The 15789-nt window shown below is 45.3% G+C and overlaps 1 protein-coding gene across 1 annotated transcript in view; it reads right to left on the bottom strand.

The window, feature by feature from the left end:
- The window catches only part of RXRG (retinoid X receptor gamma), a 121369-nt gene extending 106785 nt beyond the window's left edge, over positions 1-14584 (bottom strand). Inside the window, exon 1 of the mRNA XM_090049103.1 lies at positions 14494-14584. Within this exon, the coding sequence (XP_089905229.1) occupies positions 14494-14560 (67 nt within the window). The 5' untranslated portion in view covers positions 14561-14584. The remainder of the gene's footprint in view (positions 1-14493) is intronic.
- Positions 14585-15789: the final 1205 nt, after the last annotated feature.

Genomic DNA, 15789 nt, shown 5'->3' with positions numbered 1-15789 from the left:
GTAACAGTGAGGTATGTACATATGGGCACAGTAAAGGGTATGTATCTGCTTTTGTTTTCTCACTTCCATGGCTTATGTTAGGTGTGCTGTCTGCTGCTTCTCAACCATGTTTGTGTACTGATTTCCAAGTGTCCTAAAACAGAATTGAGGGGCAGTTCATGGAGAAAGTAGAAGTAGAGAAGCTGTTGGAAATTTTCTGATCCATCACCAACAAACACATGATCTCTTCTCTGTCATTAGATAAAATTTGAAAGGAAAGCATCACTCCTAAGGTTTTATGAGCATGCAGCCCCAACAATCAGGTGTTATATGCATCCAAGCCACTTCCCATCAAATAGGCATCTTGTACCCATAATTATCCTTCCCCATCAACTTGGTTTGTATTGACAGCACAAACTTTTGCCTGCAACTTGAATAATGGCCAAAAGTGCTCCTAAATTCAACATTAAAAAGCCAATCTATATATCATGTTGGTTCTGCTTTGGATACTTGTCTTCGCAGATAATAAGACAACATTTCAGAGAGGTCAGGAAGAACAGGCCTAACCAAAGATAAATTGCAGCCAGAATCCAATTTCAAAGATTTCCTGTTCAAGAAAGAAAAAAACATGAAGTGAAACCAAACAAAACCTGCATCAAGAATTCAAAGGGCATAAAAACTGCCTCTGAAATGTCACACTCAGTCACCTACTTTGAGAAAAACAGAAACATATGTCCCCTCTGACAGCTAGTTCAGAATACTGTGTCATTGGTAGAAACCTTTCATAAGCCACTACACACTGGCCCATGCTCAGTGACACTTTTACCTCACTCAGGCAGCACAAAGGGGCTGGATTCTGTCCTTCAATGGCCAACACTTCTCCAGAAAGTTCTCCATTGGCACAAAGCCACTAGACACCTCTGTACTCTGTAGTTTGCAGCCTCTGGGATTCTTGATTATTTACAGATTAGAAAAAAAAACGCTATGAAAAAGCAGCAGCACAGTACCATTGCACTGGACTGTTTCTTACTGCTCTGAGCTTTCCTGAGCACATATCTGAAGCTTACATTTGGACTCTCAGACTTACTGGCTTATTGTTTCTAATTAATCAGAGCAGTTTCCCTGCTTCCTGTTGATGGCCTTGTTTTTATGCCCTTGTGCACTCTAGCCTTGTCCTTCGCCCAGCCTTCCCAAGCATTTCAAGGTCAGCCTGATCTCCCCTCTGGGCCAGTTAAGGGGCCTTTACCACCTCTGTACATCTAGAAGCAGACATTGCATTTGTCCCAGAACAGAAAAATGCTGGGATTGGCATGTACACACACAGCCCTTCCAATCACGGTTTCAAGAGCAATTTAATGCACTGCTGTTTTTTCCACCATCGGTTCAATGATACAATCCCAAGACAATCATTCATACATACTTTGCAGTGTCCTGGGACACACTCTTAGCACTTCTTATCCTGAAAACCTTTTCAGTGTTTGTACTGGATGTCTAAATTATTTCACTTTGTCTTGGGGTGAAGTGGTTCTCCTGGGACAAATGCAATGTCTGTTTATAGCCTACTGCTGCAGTTTGCCAGGGAGAAAACAGTTGTTTCCGATGTGTTTTAGTTAAATGCTGTAGCTTAAATCCTCCCTTGCTGAAAGCAGTGGGGTTGCACCCATAAAAAACAGCAGCCAAACTCAGCTTCATGCTTTTGAGCAGTGTTAAAAGCCAGATTTGTTTGATCATATCAATAACCTTTCCTCTCACATATTGCCTAGAGTAGACCATCACAGCAACAAGAACACAACAGCAGCATGTATGAGTTTAAGGAGACACTGTGGTTCTCTGACAAGTCTGAAAAGCAAACTAAATGATAACACTTTTTTTACTGCAGTTTTCTTCCCCTACACATTCAGTCCTGGCTATTTACTTACACATACATAAACTTCCCCCTGCTATCTGACCACATACTGGGGCCTCTAAGACCAGAGCATGCCCAGCTCAGTGGCTCTTATTTAAGGTAATGAACTCAGCTGGGAACAAAACCTGGTCTAGGACACCCAATGTCTGCTCAGCAGCACAGGTGCTGTTGCCAAGAGCAATGGGCTGTGGAGGGGCAGGCCTGAAAGTGGGTCACTGTACTGACCAACCACAAAGTGCGTACACTGCAAGAGAAAAAAAAAAAATGTTTTCCTTGTTCCTATACAAAAGCTTGCTCAGAGACAAAAGGGCTAGACTAAGCTGGGAGGAGTTTCTAGCTGTGTGGAGATGGGAAATACGCTTTACCATTTGTGGGAGGCAGAATCAAAACAATTATTTATTAGTTTGAATGCTACTTGAAAGCAACATCAGTGTATTTCCATAAGCCAAGTCAATCGTACAGAAATCAGGTAGCAGATCCAAGCCAGAGGACCTTCAGAAAGACTGTGTGGTTAGATAAATATACTGGAGAAGAAGCTCAATAAAGTGGTACAACTCCAGTTAACGCTGGCAGTTAATCGAGACACAGGTAGTTTGTGTTGCATTACACAAGGTCAGTAAACAACACTCAAGTGATAAAACTTAGTTTTCCAAAATTAATTGATTTGGCGATTTAGGATTAAGGTTAGTATCTAGAAAGACAGGATTTCACTGAGATACTGTTTTAAACAGGCTGTAGACTTTTGGGTGGTTTTTTTTTTTTTTTTTAAATAAATCAGATTTCTATTCTTTATGATAGAGGCAACTAAGGAGTGGAGAGGGTTATTAAAAATATCTGCATGTTTGATCCTCAAAATATTAGACAGGCCAAGTTTTTATTTGTTCTGGAAGTTTTGGGAAGCTAGTGTGAACAGTGGCTGCTCACACTTAAATCTTTTAACAAGGCATCTGTGGCAGAGTGGGGCTCCCCAACCAGCCACAGTGCTAGTTTCCCCACCTGCCACCTACCTGACTCACTTGCCACAAGGCATGCCCAGTCTTGTTGCTAGGATATTAAATTAAAGGTGGGAGGCTGCTCATTCTTGCCCTGATGACAGGGGGTGCCATCTGCAGCTCTGTTCCTCCCCTATACCACAGCCCAAGCTTCACAGATGGCATCCAGATGACAATGCTCCCAGCCTATAGCCAGGCCTACAGATGACAATGCTCCCCAGCAATGCTCCCAGCCTACAGCTTGGGCCTTTATCAGGCCTCAGACTCATTTGTACCACCCTCCTCTCACTAGGGCCCCACACACTCTACCCCTTCTCACAGGGTCTCTTTCAACAGCTTATGCTGCCTTGCTTCCTCTTGGAGCAGGCCCCTTAAGCCATAGGCTTTGCTAGCTCATACCTTGGGTGGCAGACATACCATTTTTGGGGCCTCTCCTGTGACCCTCACTGGGGTAGCCAGGTAATTACCTAACTGGGTCCAAGCTTGCCCTGACTCCTTCTGGGGAACTCTATATACTCTTATATACTGGGCTCCCAGCCCTCTGGTTCTCCCCCCCCCCCCAACCTCCACTGGGGCTCCTCATCTCCACCCCCTTCACTGGGCCACAGGGCTTCCTTCCCCAGTGGGCTCAGGTGGCCATAGCTGTGCCTAGCCTCAACTACCTCATCTCAGGGTCTTCCACCCCCAGGAGTCAAGTAGTTGCAACCATACCTGGCCCCAACTACCTCCAATAACAACTGACCCATCCAAAAGCAAGGGCTGGGGTTAAGGCACCCCTACCCACCTTTCACCAGGGCCATAACTGGCCTGGTATTTCCTGGGGGCTCCCACACCACTGAGAGCCCCACCAGGCCACCCACCCCTAGCAGGGTGTAGTTTTAGGTCATGCCCAGAACCAGCAGCCTCCAAACCAGCCCCTTTAGCTCCTGCCCTTACCTCCTGGGATGTTGTATAAAGCCTTACAGCCAAGCAATATTACTACCTGACCTACCAGCAGCAAACTGCTCTGTTTATATAGGCAGCCAGAGATCTAAAATGGCCACTGCAATCAAGCACCTGCTGGCTGCTTGGCTCCACTCTTAAAGTGGCAGGCACCCACAGTGCCCTGCCACACACCTTCCCCCTTAAAATAGTTCCTGTGGGAGGTTTCCCCTGATGCTCCTCCAAAGCAGGCTCCCCTCAGAGCCTGTGCAAGCCCTCAAGTGGCGAGCAACCACAAAGGTGCCCCGCCACAGTGTCCTTTCTTCAGAACATCCATTAATCAGTGATGTATACAGGGAGTTTTATGATTCCTCTAAAAATCCAGCCCCTCTCAATTACTCAGAAACTGTTCTCTTTGACCCTGGAGGCACCACAATTCCACTGGCTTTTGAATCATGAGAGAGCCCTGATGAGAAAAAAGACCCAAATTTCTCATGTAAAAGGAAAAAACAATTACAATTTTAAAATCCTCCTGCTGCTCCTTATGCAAATTCTCTCACCAACTGACTCCCCATTTCAGGATTCAGGAAATGAAGCCACATGCCTGCAGTGGCTCAAGTCAGAAGCCAGAGGGTGCTAGAGCATGCCTGCCAATCACTGCAAAAGGGAAGGGAAGAGAAAAGCCCTCCAAGGCTTCCTCTTCCTGCTGCCCCCAAGGTCTCCGGGATTTGCAGTCCACAGTCACAGAAGCAGGACTCTGCAGGGTTGCTCGTCACTTCCTCTTCCTGCTTCCAGGTGGTTTTGGAATTTGTAGTCCACAGTCACAGCCGGCAGTAAGATTAGCAGGGCAGGGCAGCTCTGTACTCAGGGGAAGGGAGTTTAGCCCCCATCCCTGGCCCCAGCTGGGGAATGCATGGGGGGGGCAGTGAGCCAGCCTTCACTGCTCTAGCTAGGGAGTAGGGGGTGCAGGGCCAGCCCTGCTCTCTGGAGCAGACAGCACAGCCTAGCTGCAAAGTATGCTGGGATGCTGGGGGACTGATTTAACTTGAACCAGGAAGGGGGCTGGGACAGAAGTTTCATAAACCAGTTTGACCTAAATCAGTTAAATCTGATACTACATTCAACCAGGTTTATCTTAAACCAGTTTCAGGCACTTTCAAACTGGTTTATGTGCATTGAACTTCTGTTCTGCGACAGGCTTAAAGCAATTTCTGATCACTTAAATTGGTTTATGTGTAACTTCTGCCCTTAGCCCAACCTCTTGACAGAGAAACGTGGTTAATCAAATGTGTGTTCTTTTGCTGCTTGCAGGTATCAGACTGTAGAGGGCTGGACTGTGACCAAGGTCTGGGAATTTCTAGCCATCTATCATGCACAAAGAAAACAGGGAAATTATTTGCTTCTCTCCCTTTTATGGGGGCCCAGAAATACAGCTTCAGTGAGCTACACCATCTCCCCTAAACCAGTATTAGTTGCTCCATTCAGAATGAATCGTCACAGCTGTTAAAGGAAAGAGCAGGCAGAAGCTGAAATGGTGGTAAAAGGTCACCTGGTAAAAGTCAAGATGGAAGGATGAAACCTTTATTGACAGAGACAGTGCGGAATAGATTAACCTGTAAGTGGACAAGGTTGGTTCCAGGGTGCTGTCTGCTCAGGTTATGCTCCAAATAACTTTCCCTACAGTTTTCTACAATCCACAATGAATAAGACAGAGCCTCTGACAAGAAGGGCTGGGGATCTGGTCCAAGATTTGCCCCCACAAACCACAACGTGATCATCAATATTATTTATGGTATTATTATGATCGAACCATAGTAGCATCACTGTGCCAGGCATTGTATACATACATAATAATAAGAGACAGCTCTTCCCCTGCTGAACTTACCATCTAAATGGAAGAGACAAAGGAAGCACTATCCTCATATTGCACACAGGAACTAAGACACAGAGATTAAATGACTTGTCCAAGGTCACATCAAAGTTGTGTGTAGCAAAGCTGGGAACTGGCCTCTGATCTCCTCAGTCCTAGTTCAGCCTATTATACAAATCATCCTTCCCCTTCGATAAGCTTAACACAAGCTTATCTACACATAAAAGATAACATAATGGCTTAGAACAGCCTCTGGAATTCTCACTTGTCTGACTGAACTAAAGTGAGATCATAAGGCCTGCAGAAGTCCAAGGCCTTTCCTTTGCAAGGTAAATTAGACCATGCTGAACCCCACGTTACTGCTGCCTGACTGTCACCTGTGCTAGTGCACTTAAAGTCAACTTGGATAGTCCTATGCTATACTGCAATCACTTATGTAATTTCCATATAGACATAACTGCAAGCTACTTGTCTGTGGTCATGTATGATGTCTATATCATAGCTAGGAAAAAGAGATAGATCTCTCAAGCCCTAGCCTATTTCTGGGACACCCCCCCCCCCCAATTCTGGCTGCCAAGTTAGATGTTAGAAAGTCATCCTATTTGAATAGATGCTTTGCAAGCTGAGCTAGATATTTTGCCAGGTAAATATGCCAACTCAGGGCTGTCAAATGTATGGCCCACAGAGCACTGTCATGTGGCCCACAGGGCCAGGAATTTGGAGGTAGGCAAGCAGAGGCAGGGCCTGCTACTGAAATATGTTGGTGACACATATTGGTGGTGGGGAATGGGGGTGAGAGATGGCTGCATCACCCTTGCTGCCACCGTCACTCTTCCCACCACTGCTACCGCATCTTGATCTGGCCTAGGGAGCAGGGTGAGTCTGACACCCCACCCCCATGATAGTATAACTGAGTAGTTCACCTGACTATGACCCCATGCTCACTGGATTGGGCCTGCTGCCACTGCCTCAGCCTCAGCCATGCACATGCTGGATTGGGCCCACCACCCCAGCCTCAGGAATGCCAAAAGGATCTGAATTGTTCTTCCCAATACCCAAGCTGCAAGAAAAAACCATATGGTGAAATATTTGACATCTGAACTAGAAGAGGACTGAATTTCAATGAATCCTACATTTTCCTTTTGCATTTGAGGTCCCCTAATTATAGTATACTGAAGGGACTCTAGAGCAATCATAGCTTAAGATACTTAACTTGATGTGGCATCAAATCCTTGAGTGTCCTACCTCAGCACAAGGCCACTAATAATGAAGTTTGCAAATGTAGAGTATCTTTTATTAGAGATCATCGTGTAGTAGATATTCTGGCCAATCCAGAATTGAGGTTTTACTCATCAGGGTCTTGTGGTTTTATTTGTAACAGTGTCACAGACTGGATATATCCTTATGACATACACCAAAACATTTCCCGTGACCTGGTATTGGGGAGGGAGTGTTGGTGAAGGTGAAACGGACTGGCTGCTACCTACCTACTAGAATTTGGAAAGGGTGCTTTATTTAGTTTTTGAGTTATTGAACAGTTTTCATTAATTTGATGTGTGATTAATCCACTTTCTTTAAATCTGATTTGCTTATTCATATCTTATCTTACAGCTGTTTGTTTAGTTATTATGTGAAATTAGAAACATACAGGTTTTGGACATTTCTTCTCCAGACCTGAAAAGTCCCAAGGCATATTACAGAAACAAACATAATTCTCCTAGGGATAGGCCTTGGGACTAATCTATAGATCTCCCACAACTGGGGCCAAACAGGGACACTTTGTCTTTTGGACAATGGGTGTATTGAGTATGGGTCCTCTAGGGTGGATACCAGCCAGGGGTGACTGGTTCCTCCTGAGTTGGGGTGGGGGGGCACAATTTGTGGGAGGGCCTGGGGGTGGGCCAAAAGCCCCATATCCATTTCTATACTTCTGTGCCACGGCTTAGTGCCCCCCACCCCGGTAACATGCCACCGGCCCGTGCAGCAAAAAAAAAAGCCCTGTCCTGAGCAGTGCTGAGTCAGGGGCCAATCTCGGGGGTGGGGGGGTGGGGCATGTGCCAGTAACCTGTAATACCAGCTGGTCAACTTAAAGCTTGATCAACTTCAAAAAACCACTTTGGGTTTCACATAGCAATGAAGACATTCAAGGGGTGAATTTCCCGAAGAACACCATGCAACAGCAAACTGGCTGCAGCAGGCATAGAGCTTTGAGTCAAAGCCAAGAAAACTGGACACTTTCAAATCACTGTGGATATCACCTCTTTCTGACTCCTCATGCCTTCTGATTGGCTCAGTTCTCCAGGTGGGGTGACCTGACCCAACTAACCTGCCAGGCAGATTACCCTCAATGCACCCTTCATATGCAGGTTCAGAAGCAGCTCCTGAGCATGTCCAGTAATTGCCACACCTTATTCTATATATTTCTGGGCCCTTCCAGCTGAGTTGCCCTGCCCTCTGAGTCTGCACATGTGCAAAAAGCATTAGCCATGGGTAATAGGTATCAGTGCCAAGTTGTATTTAGCTCTGTGACTGAAACCAAGATCATATGATAACAATTCATATTAAAAACTGCTAATGGCTGCCAGCTGGCAAGTCTCAGACCTCAAAATGATCAAAGGGCTAATGGCCCATTGGGCTAGCAAGGTGAAGATGCACCAGTTTCTGCAGCCAAAAGCACCTAAGGGAATGATGTGGCTGCCATTACATCCAGTCACCTTTGACTCTGCAACCCAAATGACCAAGTAACAATTTACAGCTCAGCTGACTGGGGAGAACTTTTGATGCAAGTCCAGAGCAGGGCTTGAATACATACTTAAAATCATAGAAAATTAGGGCTGGAAGGGACCTCAGGAGGTCATCTAGTTCAACCCTCTGCTCAAAGCAGGACCACCCCCAACTAGATCATTCCAGCCAGGGCTTTGTCAAGTCAGGCCTTAAAAATCTCCAAGGATGGAGATTCCATCTCTCTGGGTAACCCTTTCCAGTTCTTCACTATCCTCCTGGTGAGAGAGTTTTTCCTAATATCCGATTTAAACCTCCCTTGCTGCAACTTGAGAACATTGCTCCTTGTTCTGTCATCTGTCACCACTGAAAACAGTCCAGCTCCATCCTCTTTGGAACCCCACTTCAGTTAAAGGCTGCTATTAAATAGGGCTGTGATTAGCTTTGGTCCTTGATTTGATTTGATGGAGATTCGATGGCCGAATTTGATTCAACGGCCCGATTTGATGGTAAATCTCCAAATCAAATCATAGAAATCTTTAATCTCTTCAAATTGAAACAAAACCCTCCGAATCAATTCGGAGAGATTTGGAAAGATTCAGCGATTCAAACATAGACACCTTTCAATGTTTTTTCTACATACCTCTAAGTATCAGGGGTTCATGAGTGCTGCGATGCTGGGATGCATGGAGTGTCCCAAGGGAGTGTGGGGGGCTCCCCAGCGTGCTCGGCATTAGACCCAGAAGTGGACCAGAAGCACTTCTGATCCACTTCTGGGTCCTCTGGGGAGCGTGCAAGGGGGCCTCCTAGTGCCCCTCTGGCTTGGCAACTAGTGCCTCCTGGGTCTGGTGGGGGGCACTCAGGGTCCCCTCATGGATGATTGCCAAGCCAGAGGGATGCCAGAGGGTTCCCCCGCACACTCCCTGGCAGACCCAGAAGTGGACTGGTAGTACTTCCGGTCCACTTCCAGGTTTGCCACCAAGTATGTGGAGGCCCCCCCCGCACTCCTGTGGGATGCTCCATGCATTACAGTGATCTTGAGCCGTGCTGGTACCAAGGTATGTAGAAAAAAACATTTAAATCTGTGTCTATGTCCGAATCTCTGACTCTCTGAATCAGCATCGAATCTTCAGATTTGGATTTGGCCAAATCAAATCAGGGACAGTGATCCGAATCAATGAATCGGATCATGGTTCCTGATTCTGGCCGAATCCAAATCAAATAAGGCCCACTTCACACACCCCTACTATTAAATCCCCCTCAGTGTTCTCTTCTGAAAATTAAATAATCCCAGTTCCCTTACTTCAGGAGCTAGAGGATGATGCTTTAATCACTGTACCTTTTCCCCCTATTCCCTCTGCTCCACCCCCAAAACAATCAGAACCTAGTAAAGCCAGTGGGCACCAAACTTCAGTAACTGGACTCGATGTAGTAAAAAAGACACAGGGGCCACATCCACACAAGCGCAGTTATTTGTTTCCCCAAGGACAAGTAGCAGTGGCACACCTTGTGCCACTGCTACTTGTCCCCAGGAACACCCATGCTACATACCCTCTGGAATGTGGCAGGTTACCCTGGATGGGGTAGGGGAGGCTGGGGCCAGCAACTGTGCTTACTTGTGGTCCTGGGGGCCTCGGGGAGCTGCAGCTGTAGCGCTCCTGCAGCTGGGAGCTGGCCAACAGCTGCAGGTGGCTCCAGCTGACCAGGCTCTGGTTTTGGGTGATGTACACTACCACCACACGCACCGCCCCGCTTCTATTATGCACAGGTTTTCTGCACAAAAATCCCCCCATGCTGCAAGGTGCCAATATGTACTGTGTGGCACTGCAGATGGGTCTGGACACACTCGTTTGGATGTGGCCAGGGAGGCTGTCAGGAGTGCAAAAGACAATAAGCCACATGTCAGGTCAGAGCTATGCTGTACAGACTACATTGCTCCAATTGTTAACTCAGAGTAAAGCTATTGATTGCAGGCTACATGTGAAAGCCAGGAAAAGATTAAGTGAGCATGATGAACAAGAAAACTTCCTGGGTGGTGGTGTTTGTTTCAGCTATGTTCAAGAAAGCTTGACTGTGCATTCCTTCCCAAATAATTATTACACCAAGAATGTACCTGATAGATCTCACTGATTTTGCAGCTCAATGAAAACAGCCTTGCAAGGACCCAGATGTGTGACTAAATGCTCAACCCAAGCAGATTAAACATTCTTCCTGGACACTCACTTTGGCTCACTACTGATAGTGGGATGATTGTTTGTTGCACACATACCAAAAGAATGAACAATTTGCTGCCCCTAACACTAATCTAGATATCTCTAGCTAAAGGCCTTTCCTCCTGTCATCACAACTCAGAGGCACAGCTAGCCTTAGGTTTGTAACTCCTATAACACTAGCCACTTTTCCCTATGGCTGAATCCTATACCAGTTTCCTCAAACCATATCCAACTGATTCTTCTCCGCAGTTGTTAAACTCTCCTGCTTAAGGAGGAATATTTATTTCAGACTATAAATGTTTCCAGCAACTCAGGGCTCAGCATTGCAGAAAGACCATTCTGTGCACAGATTCATCTCTCAGATTGTGGCACTTAAAGCTTTTTAGCAGTTGTGGTAGCAGTATGTGGTAGCACCCACAGACCCCACCTGAGAGCAGGCCCTCCCTGCAGTACTACTTGCAAAGAAACAGAGAGAGCACCCTGGACGAAGAGCCACGAAAACAACCACCACCCACCTGAATCCAAGCTGGTGCAGAGACAGAAATTCATCCCTGCCTAAGTCAATCACCTAGTCTAAGAGGCTGTCTCCAATTGCTATATTTATAACCCCTCTTTCCCATCCCTCATGCCCTCTGATTGGCTCAGCTCTCTAGGTGGGGTGACCTGACCTAACAAACCTGCCAGGCAGATTACCCTCAATGCACCCTTCATATACAGGTTCAGAAGCAGCTCCTGAGCATGTCCAGTCCAGCTGAATCGCTTTGCCCTCTGAATATGCCCATGTGCAAAGGAGCAATATTCTAACTAGAATTCACATTTCCTCTCCACTGCTTCTCTCCCTTTCTTGGGTCAAAGAACATCCTACTGTGTAAAGCACATGGATTACATCTGCAACTGGTTAACACTATACTGATCATATTTCTCCACTGCCCTACACCTGGTGCAGCCATTCAGATCTGTGCAGAATGGCTGCAAAATGCTACCATTAGAATGACAAGGCCAGATTATTAGCTACAACCAGCCTGTGCCCCATGCATGTAAAATGGGGAAATTATACAAAGGAACCTCTTGCAGAGTCTGATTTGACATTAGTTTTATGCTCTTCATAGTTCAGAGCAGCTTCAGGACTGCTCTAAACTGTGCAGGATGGTTAGTGCCCCACAGAGCCAGCTTGGTAGAGCTGGTAACTCTTTCATATGTCCTTCCCTGGAAGCTGCTAGGGTAGTGGTTCTCAACCCTTTTAGACTTGAGGCATCTCTTGTTAAACTCAAGGTACCCTTCAGAAAAATGCCAGCACTTTATTTTCATCCTTATTTTGACTACATAAAAACGATAGAGGAATTCTGTTTCTAGAACTCAGAAAGACCACAGCAGGTCACAATGATTTTAACATTATGAATTCCTAGTTGAAATCTCTAGTTGTATCTTGTGAATCATGTTTGCACACCTGACAGTGCTAACATTGTGTGGCACCCTAAAATTGATCTCAGGGCTCCCCAGGGTGCTATGGCACCCAGGTTGAGAATCACTGTGCTAGGGACTTTTTAGACAGCCAGCTATGCTAAGTCCATGCTGCCAAAAGGGCTTCCTATACCAAAGCCATTACCACCTGACAGGATCTAGTGACTTTTGTGACACCATCTCAACCCAAAGAGGCCAGATCACAGAAGGAGTCTGACTTACAGTGTTAAACTCATAGTTTTCACTTAATTTGTGCAGATGCAGATTAGAACACAAGATAAAGGTAGCAGAGTTAGGCTCAAAATATGTACAGCTCACATCTGTCTTAGCTTCTGTGAAAGACCACCCTCAGCACTGCCTAACATATGATGTGTATTCAGTTTTGCTGCAGCACAGTTTGCACCAGATCACCAAATATTTTGCGCTGATCTGAACCCAAAGTGTGCCTGTTTATTATCCAGCAAGGAATTCTACTATAACCCGAGTGCCACAGTTATCTGTTTGCACAACATATAGGTTGTAACCAGGGATCCAGGTTTTCTCTGATTAACCCCTCCCCCAATTTTCAGTAAAAAAGTTACCCCAATACACATTTTTCCATGATTAAAATGAAACACCACTCTGTGTGTGTGTGTGTGTGTGTGTGTGTGTGTGTGTGTATTAGTGGTGTTTCATTTAAATCACAGAAAAATCTGGATTTGGGGTTACTTTTTTTTAAACTGAAAATTGGAGATTTTTTTAAATCAGAGAAAACCAGGATCCGTGGTTGTAACACACGCATTGAAGGCAATGTAAACCTGACACTGACATGAATATACAGAATGTTATTCAACAATAAAACAGTGAAATTGGTTGTTTTGTATGAGATGGGTCTGCCACTTGGAAACATTTACAAACCCAAGATGGATCACATCATATAGTTAGGGGCATTTTTAAATGGTTTGTTAAGGGTTTATAAATGATTTGCAAGTATCTTAGTAAGTGGTTAGGTCAATAGTTATTCTGATAGTCCAGCTGCTCCGTAGGTTCCTTAAAAGCATGTATACCCCTTCTCTGCTGATGTGCTTATGATCAACCAATTTATAACACAAACCACTCCTATCTGTAACATGACTGCAACTAGAGCTGAGAGAGATTTAAAAATTCACTCTCACAAGAAATTCTGACATTTCCTTTTAAACAGAAATGAAAAGTTGGAAATTTCAATATTTGCTGTTGAATGGAAAGTCTAAAAAAATGGATCTGGAAATGTTAAAGTGTTTTATTAAGATCTTGTCAATCAAAATGAACACTTTGATATTCCCCAAGTATTTTTTTTTCAGGTTATTGACCTGATATGAAATGCTTCATTTTGAATCAGAGCAATAGTAAACTGCATTTTTGTATAGTGATGTTCTGGTTCATGGGAATTGTAGCTTGGGGACTTGACAACCCCATTCTCACCAGAAGGCCTGATTCCCAGGCCAGACAATCACCTCCATAATGCAGTCAGTCATGTGACCCCCCAGGAGGCACATGTTTGGTATGAGGCAGTTTGGTATGAGGGAAAGCCACAGTGCATAATGGGGATGTTGTTATCCAGAAAGTATACAATAGGAAGCTGGATTATATAACCCCAAGAAGCCAATTATATAACCCCCAAGAATTCAAAATTAAATATTTTGGGTCACTTAAAAAAACAAGTTATTCTTATATGTTCAAGTCCACCTTCCGGTTTGTTCACCTGGACTTGACATAACATATTTCACTGTAATTGTCCCAATAGAAACTTAAGTGTTTTTGGCAGAAATCAACATTTTTTCCCACAAAAATCTCCATGTTGAAAAAACTGCATTTTCTTTCCAAAAACTCATCTTAATGGAGGTTTCCTGACCATTCCACGTTGCAATCATTTATTAACTTGAAAGGATGACACTCCCCAAAATATATTTTGTAAATTAGAGAATGGCATCCCATTACCTATTGGTTTTTTAAACACAAGCATTTTTAATAGCTGCAAGAGAAAACAGACACCCCTGCTGACTGCTGCCTCATGCACACATTACTTCTTGTACCTATCCTCAGCAGTAAGTCAAATAAATTACTCCCATACCTACTGGAGAGTTCAACATGAGGCTGCAACTTCTTGTTTCTTTCTGAAATTCATATTCTGTGAGTTATATCCCCCACAAACACTTTGATCAGTACTTCATGCTATAGGAGGACATGTAAAAAGCTATGTCGTTTCAGAGAACCAAGGACAACAATTGCAGTTTGCAATAGCCATATGTAAGGGGACTGTTCAGCCTGTGTCGCATCAGCACTTCTTCCATCAGGGTCTGAGACAAGGCATAGGGTATGGCTTGGCTCTCTGCTTGACAGCAACACATTAATGAATTTTTACTTTACATCTTGATAAAGGTTGGAGGGTGGGGGCAGGGAATGACTTACGGAAGTGAGGAAATGAGCCCGCTGTCATGGAGTGGGGAGCCTGGGTACCTGGCTGCATCTCGGGCATGTGTCCTTCCTTTTCTCCCTCGCTGACTAAAGTGGGAGAGGAACTTTGGAATCGAGTTTTCCTGACAAAGAGGATTCTGGGGAATGGGAGGGAGATGGGTGGAAAAGGGAATGGGCAGCCTGTTTGCACATTACAATCTAAATCCTAACAGTCTGTCCCAAGTTACAAATTCACCTCTCAGACCTTGACCTGGGGCAGTGTTTCATTGTGTGTGTGTGCATGCACACAGACATATATGTTCAGTTTGTCTTTCGAAAGCAGCATGTGTTGCAATGTGGTGTTGTCTGAGCTGTTATACAAATAAGCCCTAGGAAGGGAGGGAGGGCTTTCTGGCAGGAGGAGGAAACAGGGTAATAAGTGGGTTTAAAACTGTTACTGAGGTGGAGGGAGGATTTGGGTGTTTGCTGCTTTCAAACAAGTTTTCGTTTCTAACTGCATCTAACAACAGGATAAAAGCAAGAGAAAGACCTTCAGTTAGACAATGAGCAACACAGGATCATCTCCACACCGTGTGGCTTCTCCCCACCCGTGAGCTATCTGTCCTTTGAACTTTACCATAGATCCATGCACTATCCAGTCTGAGTTCCATTTCTTTTTATCCCCCTCCTCTATTTTTTGTCAGCTTCTGTCTCTTCTTTTTCTATCAGAGTACACATTCATTGTCTAACAAGGTGATTTTTCTGCAGGGGCAGAATTTTGTTTTACAGCCATGTAACTAACTCATATTAGATATTTCTCTGTAAAATCCTACTGGAGACAAGTCAAAGCCCAAAGGTGTAATGACAGGGTTGGGCACCCAGGGCAGTGGCAACTTCTAGCTGTGGCAACAGCCATTTCCCACTTCTTTGTCAGTGCCTGGGACAGCTGCCTGGTCATGCTGCCCTGTTTACACTACTCCCATGGGAAACTGTTACCTTCGTGTAGCTAAATGAAGCTAGGAGAGGTGGTTAGCTATGTTAGTCTGGAGTCCGGCAGAAGGTAGGGCAGTGGTACCTTCAGTGCAAGGAGGGGTGACCATCCTGGGCACCGAAGCGAAGGGGTGCCAACAGGCACTGTCCAGCTGGGGCAAGGCGCAGGGTGGAGCTGCAAGCAGCTCGTTTTGTGGGGGAGGGGAGTGCGTGGACAGGGGGAGGGCAGCTCCTACCACTTCATGCACTCCTGGGCAAGAATGGGAGGGCATGTGCCCCACAGATCTGTGTATGGGGTGAGGGCAGGCTGCTGTTGCAGGC

This window comes from Crocodylus siamensis, chromosome 5 (assembly GCF_052110815.1).
Source record: "Crocodylus siamensis isolate JL-2025a chromosome 5, ASM5211081v1, whole genome shotgun sequence".
Lineage (NCBI taxonomy): Eukaryota > Metazoa > Chordata > Crocodylia > Crocodylidae > Crocodylus > Crocodylus siamensis.
Note: the sequence above shows the minus strand (reverse complement) of the source record. Positions and strands in the feature narration are given on the sequence as shown.